The sequence below is a fragment of the Lissotriton vulgaris genome, chromosome 7 (genome assembly GCF_964263255.1).
Source record: "Lissotriton vulgaris chromosome 7, aLisVul1.2, whole genome shotgun sequence".
NCBI lineage: Eukaryota > Metazoa > Chordata > Amphibia > Caudata > Salamandridae > Lissotriton > Lissotriton vulgaris.
The window spans coordinates 1,053,950,956-1,053,966,135 of record NC_141695.1 but is presented as its reverse complement, the minus strand read 5'-3'; the positions used below and the strand labels follow the sequence as shown (position 1 = coordinate 1,053,966,135).

Sequence of the window (15,180 nt, the reverse complement as noted above, 5' to 3'; positions counted from 1 at the left end):
GCTATTAAGACTCATCTTTTTGCCTTGGATTAGAACCACTGTTAATGTTATGTCCGGGCCTGACGTAATGTGCTGGCGGCAGTCCTCTTTATACTGTTGAGAAGCGCCGGGACCCCCCTTAGCTGGGGCAGCCGAGCGCTATATAAAAACTTGTAACATAACATAACATAACATAACATTCAACATTTACATGTTTCCCCTGATCTGGTCTCTTAAAACATTCAAAGTCGTCACCTTCAATTACGTTGACGATCGTCAACTTATCTTCACCATTGACAATTCCCCTGAATCAATTCACAAATTACAGAGCATTATGCTTCATATCCGTCATTGGATGGACTTTAATCAATTGAAGCTAAACCCGATAGGACCAAACTGGTTCTTATTGGTAAAAGCCAACTATTCTGGGGCCCACACTATTGGCAACCAGAACTTGGCTCCCCTCCCACCCCTTCCAGCTCGGTTAAAAGCTTGGGGTGCTTATTGACAAAGACCTGTCATTAAAGACCCAAGTGAACTCAGTCGTGTCTACATGCTTCTTCCAGCTCCGCAAGATAAACAAGATAAGCCGGAATCTCACCCAGCCAGCCCTGATCCAGGTGGTGATAGCTCTTGTACTATCACGTCTGGACTACGCTAATGCTATCTACCTGGGCCTCCAGATCGCCCTTAGTAGGCGTCTGCAGATGGCCCCGAATCAGGCATCCAGACTCATCCATCGACTGCCACGTAGGCAATCAGGTAGACCTTTGCTAAGACAACTTCATTGGCTCACCATTTCTCAACGAGTCACATTTAAAACGGCTTGCATCACCTTCAAATCCCTTCAGGCTCGTAGTCCCCAATTCATCCACGACCTACTGCTTAGATACACTCCCTCCCGTAGCCTCTGGTCCGCCAATCAAAATCTCCTCATCATTTCTCACTATAAGTTCCAACGCAAGGGAGGACGCAGGTTTGCCACCCTTGCTTCCAAACTATGGAACTCCCTTCCCTCAGAAATTCGCTCCTGCTCCAACCTTCTGATATTTAGGAAACAATTTAAAACCTGGCTGTTTGTCCAGGCTCATGCTTAATCTTCCCCCCTGTTCTTCAGAGCATCTGTCGGTCAGCGCCATGAAACCTCTGGGTGTACGAGCGCTATATAAAACTTTGTTAACATAACATAACATAACATAATTGCTGTATTTCCTGGATTCAGATAGAAGGATTGCAACTCTACGATGATCACAGTTTTTGACAATCCTCTATGATTTCTTGCATCTCATGTTTGTGTGTTAAGTGACTCACAGTTTTGTGCACCTGCTTCTTATACGTCCACAGGGGCGATTTAAGGCAGGAGTTCCTTCCGAGCTAGAAGCCCTCCTTCTACTATATCCTGGGTAGGCGTTACTTGTAGTGAGGGATAGTTACAGGTAAAATATTGAGAGTTGTGACCAATGTTCCCTCTAATTTTTTTCCTCTGTGTGCGGCAGTGGAGGGTCTCTGTGCGCTGCAACCATGGCTATGTGCGCCAGGAACCAAACCGCGCGTGTCTGCGGCGCCAAATGGCACTCCAAAATTTTTCTTTAAAAAGCGAAAAGATAGTGCATTTTCACACATACAGCGCCACAATAAGGGTCTTAAGGGCAGTTTGCAATATTGGATAAGCACGCCATGACATGAACTGGTTACACTGGCAAGTACACTTCAAGTTTAGAAAAGCAAAAGACTTCAATGGTGGTACCATCATTAGATTTTAATAAATATTCTTAACTGGAGCACAGTTCATTGGGTGGGGAAATGCTGCGAGCCTATACAATATCATATACACAAGAAGGTAGAGGGCTGTTCAGACACGTCAAGTGGCGTCACTAGATGGGTGACAGGGTTGCTTCTCACGGCGATCCTTGCCATTTTTACAGTGCTGATAAACTCGGTCTAGGTCAACTTTCCCGTTCAGGAGGTAGGCCTTTGTCCTCATCAGCATGTCCAAATGCTTCTGCTCTAGTCTATTCCTCAATTTGCTCTTGATAGTATTCATGAGGCTGAATCCTCGTTCACAGTCTGCACTAGATGCTTGAAATGTTGCGCAGACATCAACAAGCTGAGACACGACACTATACTGAGCAGCATTGCGTACAGTGAAAGTCACCATGTCTTGAAAGGTGGTAAAAAACCCACCCTTAACATGTTCTGCCACCACATATTTATAGTCTCTGTACTGTCGAACAACATCTTCTGGTGTTTCACAATCACCCAGGGCCAAGACATTTTTATACTTTTCAACAAGTCTTTCAATATTCTCAGTCCCAAAATCAAAATGCAATTGTGTGGCTATTGCCTGGATCTCAAAACTTGCCCATTCTTTTAGCTCACTCTCAGGGAACCTTTTTTGCATGTGCTCACAAAGAAGGGAAACAAAAGACAAAATAGGCCCACTGTCAAACTCTTGCCTATCCTTGTACAAAACCATCAGCTCTCTTACATTGCTGCTCCAAAAGACAGTGTCCCCCAAATACTGTTGCTTAATTTGGCCAATCTTCGCTCTTGCATACTGTACGGCTTCAACAGTAGTTAAAGAACTTTTTTGGAATAGTTTGCACAAAGATGCAAATTCACCCAGAATGTCATTAAGTACTGCAAGGGAAATATGGTAGTTGGAGTCCGATAGCTTTTTATAACAATATTTAGCAATTGGATCATTCTCCTCAACTTTCTCATGCTCAAAGTACTTAAGAACAGTTTCGTAATTACAAATTAGTGCACCAACAGCAAAATGCCTTGAAAGCCACCGGACTTCATTCAGTGGTCGAAAAGAGACAACTTCACATTCAGTGACCGATGCAATTTCATCCAGCTTGGACTTCCTTGCAGGAGATCTGGAGAACACAGTGTAGACAGTCCTCAATAATGTCTCCATCTCTTTAATCATTGGAACCCTCTTCCAGGCATCATCAACTCCCAAATCTTCTCGATGGGCGACACAATGCTGCTCAACTAGATGAGGAATGGATTGTTTAAGGCGAGTAGCAACACCATTATTCTTCCCCAGCATCACAGATGCACCATCAGATGTGAACATGACCATTTTCATGAGGTCCAGTTCATTGGCAGTGTAGAATTCTTTCACTGCAGTAGTGATAGCCTCAGCATTACAGCTAGTCAGCTTCACTATGCCCCCAAACTGCGTTTTATGCTCAGTTGATGTTACAGGTCGGAACTTGAAATACAGGATGAGCATTTTTGAAACAGAAATATCTGTGCTCTCATCAATTATCAGGGTGTGATACAAAGCTTGCCGAAGTTCTGTCATAGCTTCACAGTGTATCACGCTATTGATGGCCTCAAGGAACTCAAAGGCATAGTTCTTGCTCCTCCAGCTGTCTGGTATCTTCACATACAAAGCTAAGTGGTCATGGATGTCTTGTACAGATAACATTGAAGTGTTCATCTTGACTGCCAGCAACACGTTGTTGATGAGAATCTTTATCTCCTCAGGCATAGATCTTTGGCGTTCAACTACTTCCATTCTATTTGCTTTGTCTGTGGCAGTTTCTGTCAGCATTGCCCGTACTCCAAAACCAAACCTCGCAGCAGCACTTCTGTTTCTCAATATCACCATGGCAGACTCGTGTACTTTGCTAAGTAGATGGCGTTTCATGTAGTCCAGTTTCCAGCCATCACTCCATTTCTTCCCTGTGGAAAAGTCCCCAACAATCTTGGCTTCGGCACATGCTTTGCAAATCAAGCCCACATCCGGACTGTACTGAAATAGTTCCCCGAGTTGCATGCGGACCTTGCTTCGTGACTTCTGTGTCTCAGCCTCCACAATTTCCTTCATCCACTCTTCCTTGAATACAAGGCAACATTTCTTCCTTTGTGGTGAAGCACTGCACTCTCCCGAAGTTACAGCTTTGCGCTTGAACATTTCCGTACCCGCCGGTTTGAGCCTGCTGTCCCACAAAGCCTGCAAAATAAGGAAACATGGCTTACGTTGACGCCTAGCTCATGAATGCAAACGGTTATACTACAATGTTCAAGATGCACCACAGTTTAACTCAACCCAACAATTACCTCTTCTCCCTGCACTCACGTGCGCCTCTTTAAATGTATGGGGTTCTTGCTGTGAAACCTGCAACAGAAGAAAACATTGGTAAGTATATATGGTACTACAATGTTCAAGACGCACCACAGTTTAACTCAACCCAACAATTACCTCTCCTGCCTGCACTCACGTGCGCCTCTTTAAATGTATGGGGTTCTTGCTGTGAAACCTGCAACAGAAGAAAACATCGGTAAGTATATATGGTACTACAATGTTCAAGACGCACCACAGTTTAACTCAACCCAACAATTACCTCTTCTGCCTGCACTCACGTGCGCCTCTTTAAATGTATGGGGTTCTGGCTGTGAAACCTGCAACAGAAGAAAACATCGGTAAGTATATATGGTACTACAATGTTCAAGACGCACCACAGGTTAACTCAACCCAACAATTACCTCTTCTGCCTGCACTCACGTGCGCCTCTTTAAATGTATGGGGTTCTGGCTGTGAAACCCGCAACAGAAGAAAACATCGGTAAGTATATATGGTACTACAATGTTCAAGACGCACCACAGGTTAACTCAACCCAACAATTACCTCTTCTGCCTGCACTCACGTGCGCCTCTTTAAATGTATGGGGTTCTGGCTGTGAAACCTGCAACAGAAGAAAACATCGGTAAGTATATATGGTACCACAATGTTCAAGACGCACCACAGTTTAACTCAACCCAACAATTACCTCTTCTGCCTGCACTCACGTGCGCCTCTTTAAATGTATGGGGTTCTGGCTGTGAAACCTGCAACAGAAGAAAACATCGGTAAGTATATATGGTACTACAATGTTCAAGACGCACCACAGTTTAACTCAACCCAACAATTACCTCTTCTGCCTGCACTCACGTGCGCCTCTTTAAATGTATGGGGTTCTGGCTGTGAAACCTGCAACAGAAGAAAACATCGGTAAGTATATATGGTACTACAATGTTCAAGACGCACCACAGTTTAACTCAACCCAACAATTACCTCTTCTGCCTGCACTCACGTCTGCCTGTGCAATTGTCTTTGTAGTACGGTCTCACGAACCTACAAAAGAAAAAAGGGTGCAGATTGTGAATCTATTTACCCAGCAACCCCCAACCCAACGAGGAACGTAAACAGAATTACCTTGTCTTTGTGGTACTCGCACCTGACCACTGTAATCCAAATACCGTACAGACTGGAAACCTACAAGTGAAGACAAGTAAGTCAGCAAACGCCTGAAGAATTACAAACTGTGCATGGGACCGGTCAAGAGGCCCAAGACAAAAAATTACCAAATAATTACCTGGGATTTCAGCCTAGGACAAACAGGGGTGTGCCCATGTGTTCCATTATTAGCATCCATTATCTTAAACTGGTCTATAAATGTGAATCCCAGGGGAAGCGGCATTACAGAAGGTGTAGCACAAAATACAAACTGCAAATGGTTGAGGTGGGTGAACAAGGTAACCCACTGGATGGCTGAGAAGCACACAATCCATCAAAAGATCCCACCTGAAGCTGCTGCAGTGGCGCGCCAAAATATGATTGACTACGTTCAAGCAATTTTCAGGCAACCATAAATATGTCAAGATAACTGAAGAATGATGGACCTGCTGCAGAGAGATCTCAGTTTTGCCTACTGGAAGTTGACTCAATAAGTAGCTGAGGAGGTTGAAATGCCTGGTGAAAAGCTGGTGAACCATGCAGGATTGGAAGCAGAACTGGAGTACATCATGTTGGCTTGATGCCAACAAAGTCTTTCTTTGCGCATGGCTACTTGAAGGTTTTCGCTACATTTACTGTTTATATACGGGCTTCTTGGCTCACAAGGGTTATATACTGTTCCGTGAGCCGAGACGCCATGATTGACTTTGCAGGTAAGCGTGTTAGCACAGTGGAAGTTTTGGTGCCACTACATCTCTTTGGAGTATGTTATCGTCTCTCCTCAAGGTACACACGATTGTCAATGAGCACTAACACAGCATCATTTATACCATTTCGGCATTAGTCAACACCACTAGTTTTTCCCTGTTGCTCTCATCTTTATCTGCCCCATGGTTACTCCTTTCCCAGGTCTATCTCCATTGCTCTGCCTTTCACCTCTCATGCCTCTCTCCCAAACTCATCTTCTCCCTTTCTATGCTCAACTCTCTCCCTTTCTATAATGTCAGACACCCTCTCCTGCTTCTCTCTCTTGCTTCGCTCTTGGGCTCCCTGTCCGTACTTCTCGCCCCTGATACACTCCGTCTCCCTCTCCATGCTTCTGTTCCCTGCTGCACTCTCAGGCTCCCTGTCCGTGCATCTCACCCTTGCTTCACTCTTGGGCTCCCTCTGCGTGCTTCCCTTCCTTGCTGCACTCTCTGTGCTTCTCTCCCCTGCTGCACGCTCGTGCTCTCTAGAGATGTGGCCTAACAACCAGAGCTGCCATCTAAGTCACGTACATACAAAACATGTTGCACTCCAAATGCTATAGGTGTCACATTCGCAAAAGTTATAACTATTGGCATTGTAAATGACAAAGATATCCATTTAGCTATTTTAAAAACCAAAGCCTTGTCCTTTAGCAGCAAAGATTGCTTGACACTCTAAACTGATTCAGTTAACAGAGAAAGGAATGTTGCATTTCATTCATTTCACGCAGAGCCCTCCCTGCCCCTGTCTACTGTCCTTCAAGTCGAATTCCTTCAATATTCTCCCTGCCCACGTCCAGTCAAGTCCTGCCCTGGAGACCCTGTGTCTATTCAGTGTGCTTTATGCCCCAGTGTTTCATTTGTGCCCCCCCCCACCCCCCACCCCCCCCCCAGCCCCTTCAGGTCTCTCTTCCTCCCATGTGCATTCACTGCCCTCCCTGTACCATGATGAATGAGGGCGCTCCTGTCCCACCCCCCAGCTGCTCGCCCTGCCTCATCTACATACAGTACCCTCCCTGCCTCCAAGTGCACTACCCTGTCCACTCACCAATGTCCGTTTGATGCCATCCCTGCCCCAGGTCCATTCACTAATCACTATATACTTATAAAACGCAATTCATGGAAATCTTAAATGTGCTTAAACAACTTGCTAAAATAATGACTTTAATAAAAGTGTAAGGACGTGCATGTTTGAAAAGCTGACCTCAGCTCAGCCTTGTCCTTTAGCAGCAAAGATTGCTTGACACTCTAAACTGATTCAGTTAACAGAGAAAGGAATGTTGCATTTCATTCATTTCACGCAGAGCCCTCCCTGCCCCTGTCTACTGTCCTTCAAGTCGAATTCCTTCAATATTCTCCCTGCCCACGTCCAGTCAAGTCCTGCCCTGGAGACCCTGTGTCTATTCAGTGCGCTTTATGCCACAGTGTTTCATTCGTGCCCCCCCCACCCCCCACCCCCCCAGCCCCTTCAGGTCTCTCTTCCTCCCATGTGCATTCGCTGCCCTCCCTGTACCATGATGAATGAGGGCGCTCCTGTCCCACCCCCCAGCTGCTCGCCCTGCCTCATCTACATACAGTACCCTCCCTGCCTCCAAGTGCACTACCCTGTCCACTCACCAATGTCCGTTTGATGCCATCCCTGCCCCAGGTCCATTCACTAATCACTATATACTTATAAAACGCAATTCATGGAAATCATAAATGTGCTTAAACAACTTGCTAAAATAATGACTTTAATAAAAGTGTAAGGACGTGCATGTTTGAAAAGCTGACCTCAGCTCAGCCTTGTCCTTTAGCAGCAAAGATTGCTTGACACTCTAAACTGATTCAGTTAACAGAGAAAGGAATGTTGCATTTCATTCATTTCACGCAGAGCCCTCCCTGCCCCTGTCTACTGTCCTTCAAGTCGAATTCCTTCAATATTCTCCCTGCCCACATCCAGTCAAGTCCTGCCCTGGAGACCCCGTGTCTATTCAGTGCGCTTTATGCCCCAGTGTTTCATTCGTGCCCCCCCCCACCCCCCCAGCCCCTTCCCATGTGCATTCGCTGCCCTCCCTGTACCATGATGAACGAGGGCGCTCCTGTCCCACCCCCCAGCTGCTCGCCCTGCCTCATCTACATACAGTACCCTCCCTGCCTCCAAGTGCACTACCCTGTCCACTCACCAATGTCCGTTTGATGCCATCCCTGCCCCAGGTCCATTCACTAATCACTACCCTCCCTGCTCCCTGTCCATTCACTGCCCTTCATGTCCCAGGTCCATTCACTACCCTCCTGTCCCTGCCCCAAGTCCATTCACTGCCCTCCCTGCCCATTCACTGCCTTCCCTGCCCCACGTCCATTCACTGCCCTCGCTGCCCCAGGTCTATTCACTGCCCTCTCCTATACCGAAAACCAAATGCTGCCAGAGAGGCTCCTCACCCGATATGAGCACTCCCGCCTCCCGCCTCCCGCCTCCCGCCTCCCACCGTGGTAAATACATTCTCCTCCCGCCTCCCGCCATGGTAAATACATTCTCCTCCCGCCTCCCACCGTAGTAAATACATTCTCCTCCCGCCTCCCACCTCGGTAAATACATTCTCCTCCCGCCTCCCGCCTCGGTAAATACATTCTCCTCCCTCCTCCCGCCTCCCGCCTCCCGCCTCGGTAAATACATTCTCCTTACCTGCAACTTCTCACGCCCGCACCGCCGCCAACCGCCGCCACCACCACTGGAAATGTGCTGCATGTCATGTTCGCGCCGCTCGCTTTTTAAAAGCGGCGGGCGGCGCGAATCTCTTGCGACGGCCTGTGTGCGCGCTCCACGATAGGTGGTGCGCGCTGACGTCATTGAAGGTGCGCGCGGGCGCGCGCGCGGCCTAGAGGGAACAGTGGTTGTGACAGACATGCTGGAGTATTGGCCTCATATAGGTTTTTGTGCCTTTCAGTATATGATGCAAGGAATTGTGATTACAAACTCAGCACCCCTGTCAGCCAGCAAACTTTTTTTCTTTACAGGTTAGTGGAAGTATGGGTATGTTTAAGCTTAGGGGGATCAGGAAGAGTCCGGAAAGATATAGGTGATAATCTGTTCTTTTGTATTTACAGGTCTCCCTCCCCGCTGTCCCCATCCTTCCCTTCCCCCGCTTGACCATCCTTTAGTCTGCATATATTTTATATCCAGACTTGGGGCTGTCGAGAGGTGGACCCCTAAGAGCATCGGTTCGATCCAGAGGATACGTTCAGGCCTGGGACACGGTGGAAGAAGGAGCTGAGTACGTTGCAGAGGTCTTCGGAGGGCAGGATGTCAGTAGTTTCGCTGTTGGGTTTGGCGAATTCCTGTATGATGGCAAAGAGTTCCTTGCAGTTGTGGGCGTTGGAGAGGATTCTGTCTTAGATGAAGTTTTTCTGTGTTGATTTGATGAGTTAGCTGTGATGACTGTTTTGTAGTTGGGGTGTGCTCCCGGGGTTTTGCTGTTTCTCCATGTCTTCTCCAGTCATCTGCAGGAGTGCTTCGACTCTCGAAGATCTGTGGTGAATCAGTTGACTTTCTTGTTGTGTCGTCTCGTGGTGTTCTGGAGGGAGGCGATCCAATGGTGGAGGTTGGTTACTGCTGTGTTGGTGTCTGTCGTAGTAGGGGAAGGAGCGCAGGTTTCGAGAAGGAGAAATTAATGCAGTGGTGGTCTGTCCAAAGCTGTTCCGTGGGGTTGCTGAAGCGAATGTTGTTTACTCTGACAAAGATGGGGTTGAGTGTATGTCTCGCTGTGTGTGGGGGTGGAGCTAAGTTGCTTCAGTCCTATGTTGGTGAGGTTCTCCAGGAGGGCGGTGGTGTTGGGATCACTGAGGTTGTCTAGGTGGAAGTTCAGGTCTCCACACAGTAAGTAGTCTGTGGAGGCGAGGCCGTGGGGAGCAATGTATTCTGCGATGATGCTGTGAAAGGAGAGCGGGGTCCGGGAAGTCTGTAGGCGAGTGTTCTGCGAAGCATTGTTCTACGGTTGGGCTGGATCTTGAAGTGGATGTGTTCTACGAATTTGCGAGGCATTGTCTGTGTTGGTGGTTGTTAGCCGGAGGGAGCTTTTGTGGATGATGGCGGTGCCTCCTCCTGGGTGGTTGAGCCAGTCTTTCCTCAGGATCTTGTATCCATCTGGGATGGCGGTTGCGATGTCTGGAGCAGAGCTGGCGTTGATTCAGGTCTCAGTGAGGAAGGCAAGGCAACATCGGGCGAGTGGGTGTTGAGGGGGTCCCAGATTTCTGTGCATGGAGCATACATTGAGGAGGATGCAGCTCAGGGGCTTTTGTGTGGTGGCGTCCCGTGGGTTGGGGATAGCTGTCGTGGTCCGGAGGTGGGTGAAGGTGCGGAGGCAGTGTCGGCAGGAGATCGGGCCGTGGGTGTTGCTTGGCATCGAGAGCTGGCAGCTGTTGTTGTATCCAGGGTTCAGTGCGAGGAGAGTCCTGGGTTCATAGTAGTGGGGGCTCGGGGGACAAGGGTCCCTGACGGTGGTCATCGTCGGGTCGAGGACGGGCAGAGATGGGTTTGACTTTGCCACACCTTCGGCGCGGCTGCTCAGTTGCTGCCATTAAGTAGGGGTCAGGGAGGATGAGCAGCTGGGAGGTGAAAGCAGGAACATGTTGGGTGGAGGGGCCGCAGGGGCAGCAGTAAAAAAGGCAAGAAAAAAGAGGCAATAAGAGAAAAAGGCAAAGGGGAAAAAGGGCAGATGAGAAAAATGCAGAAGAGAAAGGCAAAACAGAAAAGATAGAAAATTCTGACACCCACAGAGAGGACCAGCAGAAGAGCAGGCTCTTCCACTAGACCACCATGGATCAGGGCCTGTGGGTGGAGCATGGCCTCAAACACCCACCTGGGTCACAAGAAGGGACTAAGGGCAGTGCCTTAATGGCAGAGTTGCGTGGGGAGAGCAGTTATTCTGACCAGGAGGTCAGAGGTCTTGCTCACTGCCAAATTTCATAAAAATCCAGCTGACGTTTTTTGCACTATGCGAAATACAAAAATCAATTGAAAATGCATTGGATTTGGAGGCCTTTTTGGGGCCCCTTCTTTTTTCGTTACATCTCCTTAACAAAATGCAGTAAAACTTTCAGTCCTCCCTAAATGAAACAGAGGTGGCAGGTCTGGAAAGTTTCTTGCACATTTGACAAAAAAAACCTAAGTATAACTACAGAGTGGCTACTACTGCCACACTAATGTATATATATATATATGCAAGGCATTACAGCACTATTTAAAAACATTGGTCCCCACAGTAGCACTTACCCGGCCAGTGGCATGCTGGGAGCTGTAGTCCAGAACACGTCGTTTTCCCACAGACAGGTGTTCTCCATTATTATTTTACATCCGTTGCTGGCGCTGCTTTATGGCATCATTTCCTTTTGTTGGCGCATTGTGGGATCTGTGGTTCAGCGATTGTTTTATCCCTCCAACGGGTGGTGTTTAATATCCTTTTGAGATAAAAATCATTGTTCGTATTATCCATCCGTTTTTGGCAGAAAGTTTCCCCGTGTCAACCTACTTTCAGGGTTGGCTCGGGACCAATACCGAAGTCCAGTCCTCGGCGGCACAGCACTCTCCTAGTTTGTTTTGCCGATTCTACCTTGTGGTTCGCGGTGGAGAGTCATAGCACTCTTGTGGCAGGCGTAAACTACTCGGCAGAACCCAGCCGAAATTTATTACAACAATGTCTCCCTCTCAACAAGAGAATTTGAGTCGCACACGAAACTTGAGCACTACCAATTTATTGGTGGATTCACAACAGGTTAAGGCGTAGTCCTAACATGTTTCGTTCCCCCTGGAACTTTTTCACAGGTGAGCCTTGCACCCAAAAACACGTCGTTTTCCCACAGACAGGTGTTCTCCATTATTATTTTACATCCGTTGCTGGCGCTGTTTTATGGCATCATTTCCTTTCTGCCGAGGAGTTTACGCCCGCCACAAGAGCGCTATGACTCTCCACCGCGAACCACAAGGTAGACTATATATATATATATATATATATATATATATATATATATATATATATATATATATATATATCCACACATACAATACTACTTCAAAAAGGAAGAGAGCACGCACACGAGTCCTGCAGGATTAAGGCTTCTTTATCGTGTTGGGACAACCTCAACCCAGCAACCAGGAGAGAAGTGTTTCAGCTGTAGCATCAGCCTTTGTCAAACTGGTAAGCATAATTTTCTTCAACAATTTATGTCCCATTCATAAATACAGAAAAAATACTGCATACTTATCCAGGAGGTTGAGGTCCCCAGGGCCCAATAGTGGCTTGGGGCGAGGGGGCTCTGGCCCTCCCCTGATTTAATATGTATGTGGGTTAGGGTCCCCTGGGCTCACTAGTGGCTCCAGGAGGGGGGCACATGCCCCCTCCCCTTTATTTAATATTCAGCCCCATGAGATATGGTCCTCGGGGTCCAAGAGGGGTTGAGGGAGCGGGTCCCCACTCATGCTGCCTACCCCAAATATTTATAACGACGACCCCCGGGGTTCAAAATATTAAAATACAAATCACAACCTGCTGGCTTTTTTTATGCCAAGATACTGCAGGTGTCCCAGCGGAAAAAAAGAAGATTAATTCCCATCCCAGGGATTCCCTACACACACACAATGGCAAGGGTGAAAGGTATCTCTACCATTCCCCCTTATGTCTTTTTTAAAAAAAACAATCTCAGGATATGGAACTAAGTCCCCAAGTCCTGTCATGGCTGCAACAACATTTTCTTTCATGTTGCAGCCAGCAAATCGGAGCACTCTGTCCCACAGGAGCAAGGAGGCCCATGGGAAAAAAAGCCACTGAGGCTAATCAGAAATCTCTATTCTTTTTTTTAAGTTGTGCTCACGAGACTCTTGCAAGAGACCTTCGAACTCAACGGTCCAGCTCTAAAAATAGTTTTTTTACCTTGATTTCTCAAAAGCTACTGAACAGATTTATACCAAATCACAAAGGGCATGCTTTCTGAAACAATATCTAGCTTCCTGTCAAATTTGTGTAATTCCGTTCTGCAGTTCTTGCAGTATTGCGTCCTAACAACAGTCCATGGAAAATACATGGAGTTTTGTATTTTGGGACTGCCTTCATCTCAGCATCCACTTGATGGATATCTCAAAGCTTTCCTTGATGAAACTTTACAAAAAAGAGCACTTTTTCTGAAGGTTTTGTGAAAATTTGTGAAACTGCTCCAAAGTTATTAGTTAACCCAAAAGGCATTTTCTATGAAAACCTATACCTAAGTATAACTACCAAGGGGTGATCACCTAGCCAACATATGCATTACCAAAACACATATATAATTTGAATATTATAATTAATGTAAAACAAAATCTGTAATACGGTCAGGTACATACATAAATATTATGTATGCTTTTTTTCAAACTAAACATTGAAACAGTTTTTCGAAAACACAATAATATCATCAATAACTTAGAAATTACATTTAAAATAAACATATTAGAAAGAACATAGCACAATTAATTAACAAAATCAATATTTAAAACATTAACATTTAAATGAAAATTAAATTTGTTTTTGTTTTTTAAAAATGTATTGTTTAGTTCATAACATACACAGCAGAAGGAGAGAAAGAAAAACACCATGTGGAAGAAAACCATAGGCAAGCATAGGGGAAAAAGAAAAATAATACATACACACAAGACTGAAACAGCTAAATATATAATTATCACATAGCCATTTTGTTATTAATTCAACGCAACGTCCAGATGTTGCAGAATAGGCTGCCATACTTTCAACCCTAATTGTTTCTTTTTCAGTGACTTAAGACGATAAAGGTTATATTCAAGGTAAAACACATTATAAAATTTGGCTCGCCACATTTCATAAGCGGGTGCCTCTGGTTTCAACCACATTGTAGCTATACACAATCTATAGCCATTGCCATAAAAATAAAATATCATTTAGAGTAATTATCCTGTGTAAATTCTGCCCCGTTTCAAACCCCAAAGAGCAACATTTCCCGATTTATTACGCAAGGCACCTTCATTGTTTCTAACAAAAATCGTTCAATACATAAAAAAAACTGGGTTAGTGCATTGCAATCAAAGAATATATGAACTATATCGGCTTCGTCCATTTGACAACTAAAGCATTTACCATCATAAATAGCGCCCCACTTCATCATTTTAACAGGTGTATGGTATAAATTTAAAAGGGTTTTATAATGTTGTGTACGCAAATTAGCAGACAGAATTACTTCACTTGCCAAATCAATCGAAGTTTGTATTGAAAACCCAGAGTTACCTAATTGAACCTGCCATTTTGAATCCTGACATTTAAATCGCCCCTTTGCTTAGAAAGTAACAGTTCATATAGCGTTCCTATCTTTGCCCCTTTATACATAGCTTCAATAAATTCATTGCACAAAATGACCTGTAACTGAACATGCTTATGCAAAAAATCACGTAGCTGTAGATATTTAAAAAAATAATTATTGGCTATTGTATATGTTGCCATTAAGTCCGAAAAGGCCATCAGTACACCCTCCTTATACAAATCACCCAAATGGCATATCCCCTTAGCGCTCCAAGCTTTCATCTTGGTATCCCAAAATATACCCAGGAATATTTCTGTAGATACGAAGGGTGTGTAATAATTTATCCGCCTTATGGCCAAGATTTTGCATATCATTTTCCACCCCTTACATGCTGTGATTATAATTTTAAATCTAGTACGTTTAAAATAACTTGGCTCATAGAATTTCATCAAAGCTGCATGGGCTGGGTGCCCTAATATCATCTGATAAATATTAGGAAATTCAAACTGTACTGTTGCCCCCCCTACTATCATATATGAGGAGTTTTGTATAAGACACACTAAATAATATTTTTTTTAAATTGGAACCCTCCACGTGGCAATGGAAGCGTCATATATTTTGATGCCCGACAGGCTTTCTTCCACCCCCAGATAAACCTGTTGGTAACAGACTGGAGCTGCATTAATTGCATCCGTGTCAACTCTAAAGGAACTGTCCGGAAATAATAAAGTACTTTAGGAAGAATGCACATTTCAAAGACATTCCGACGCCCAACCATTGACAAATGTAGGCCTTCTACCTTTTCTAATTGTTTTTTAACAGAACCTACAATGTCACACCAATTTACTTCTATTATTTCCTAGATAGACATCCTAATTTTAATCCCCAAATACTTGGCCTCTGGTGTTACACGGGGTTCGCCGGGGCAAAGCCCTGCCGTACACACAA

General features: G+C 45.5%; 1 protein-coding gene across 1 annotated transcript; it reads right to left on the bottom strand.

Annotated features, from left to right (window-relative positions):
• Nucleotides 1–1,840: 1,840 nt before the first annotated feature.
• Nucleotides 1,841–3,910, bottom strand: LOC147702917 (zinc finger protein 862-like). The gene has a single exon (XM_086928846.1). It carries the CDS (start codon nt 3,908–3,910, stop codon nt 1,841–1,843), a length of 2,070 nt encoding a protein of 689 aa, XP_086784972.1.
• Nucleotides 3,911–15,180: the final 11,270 nt, after the last annotated feature.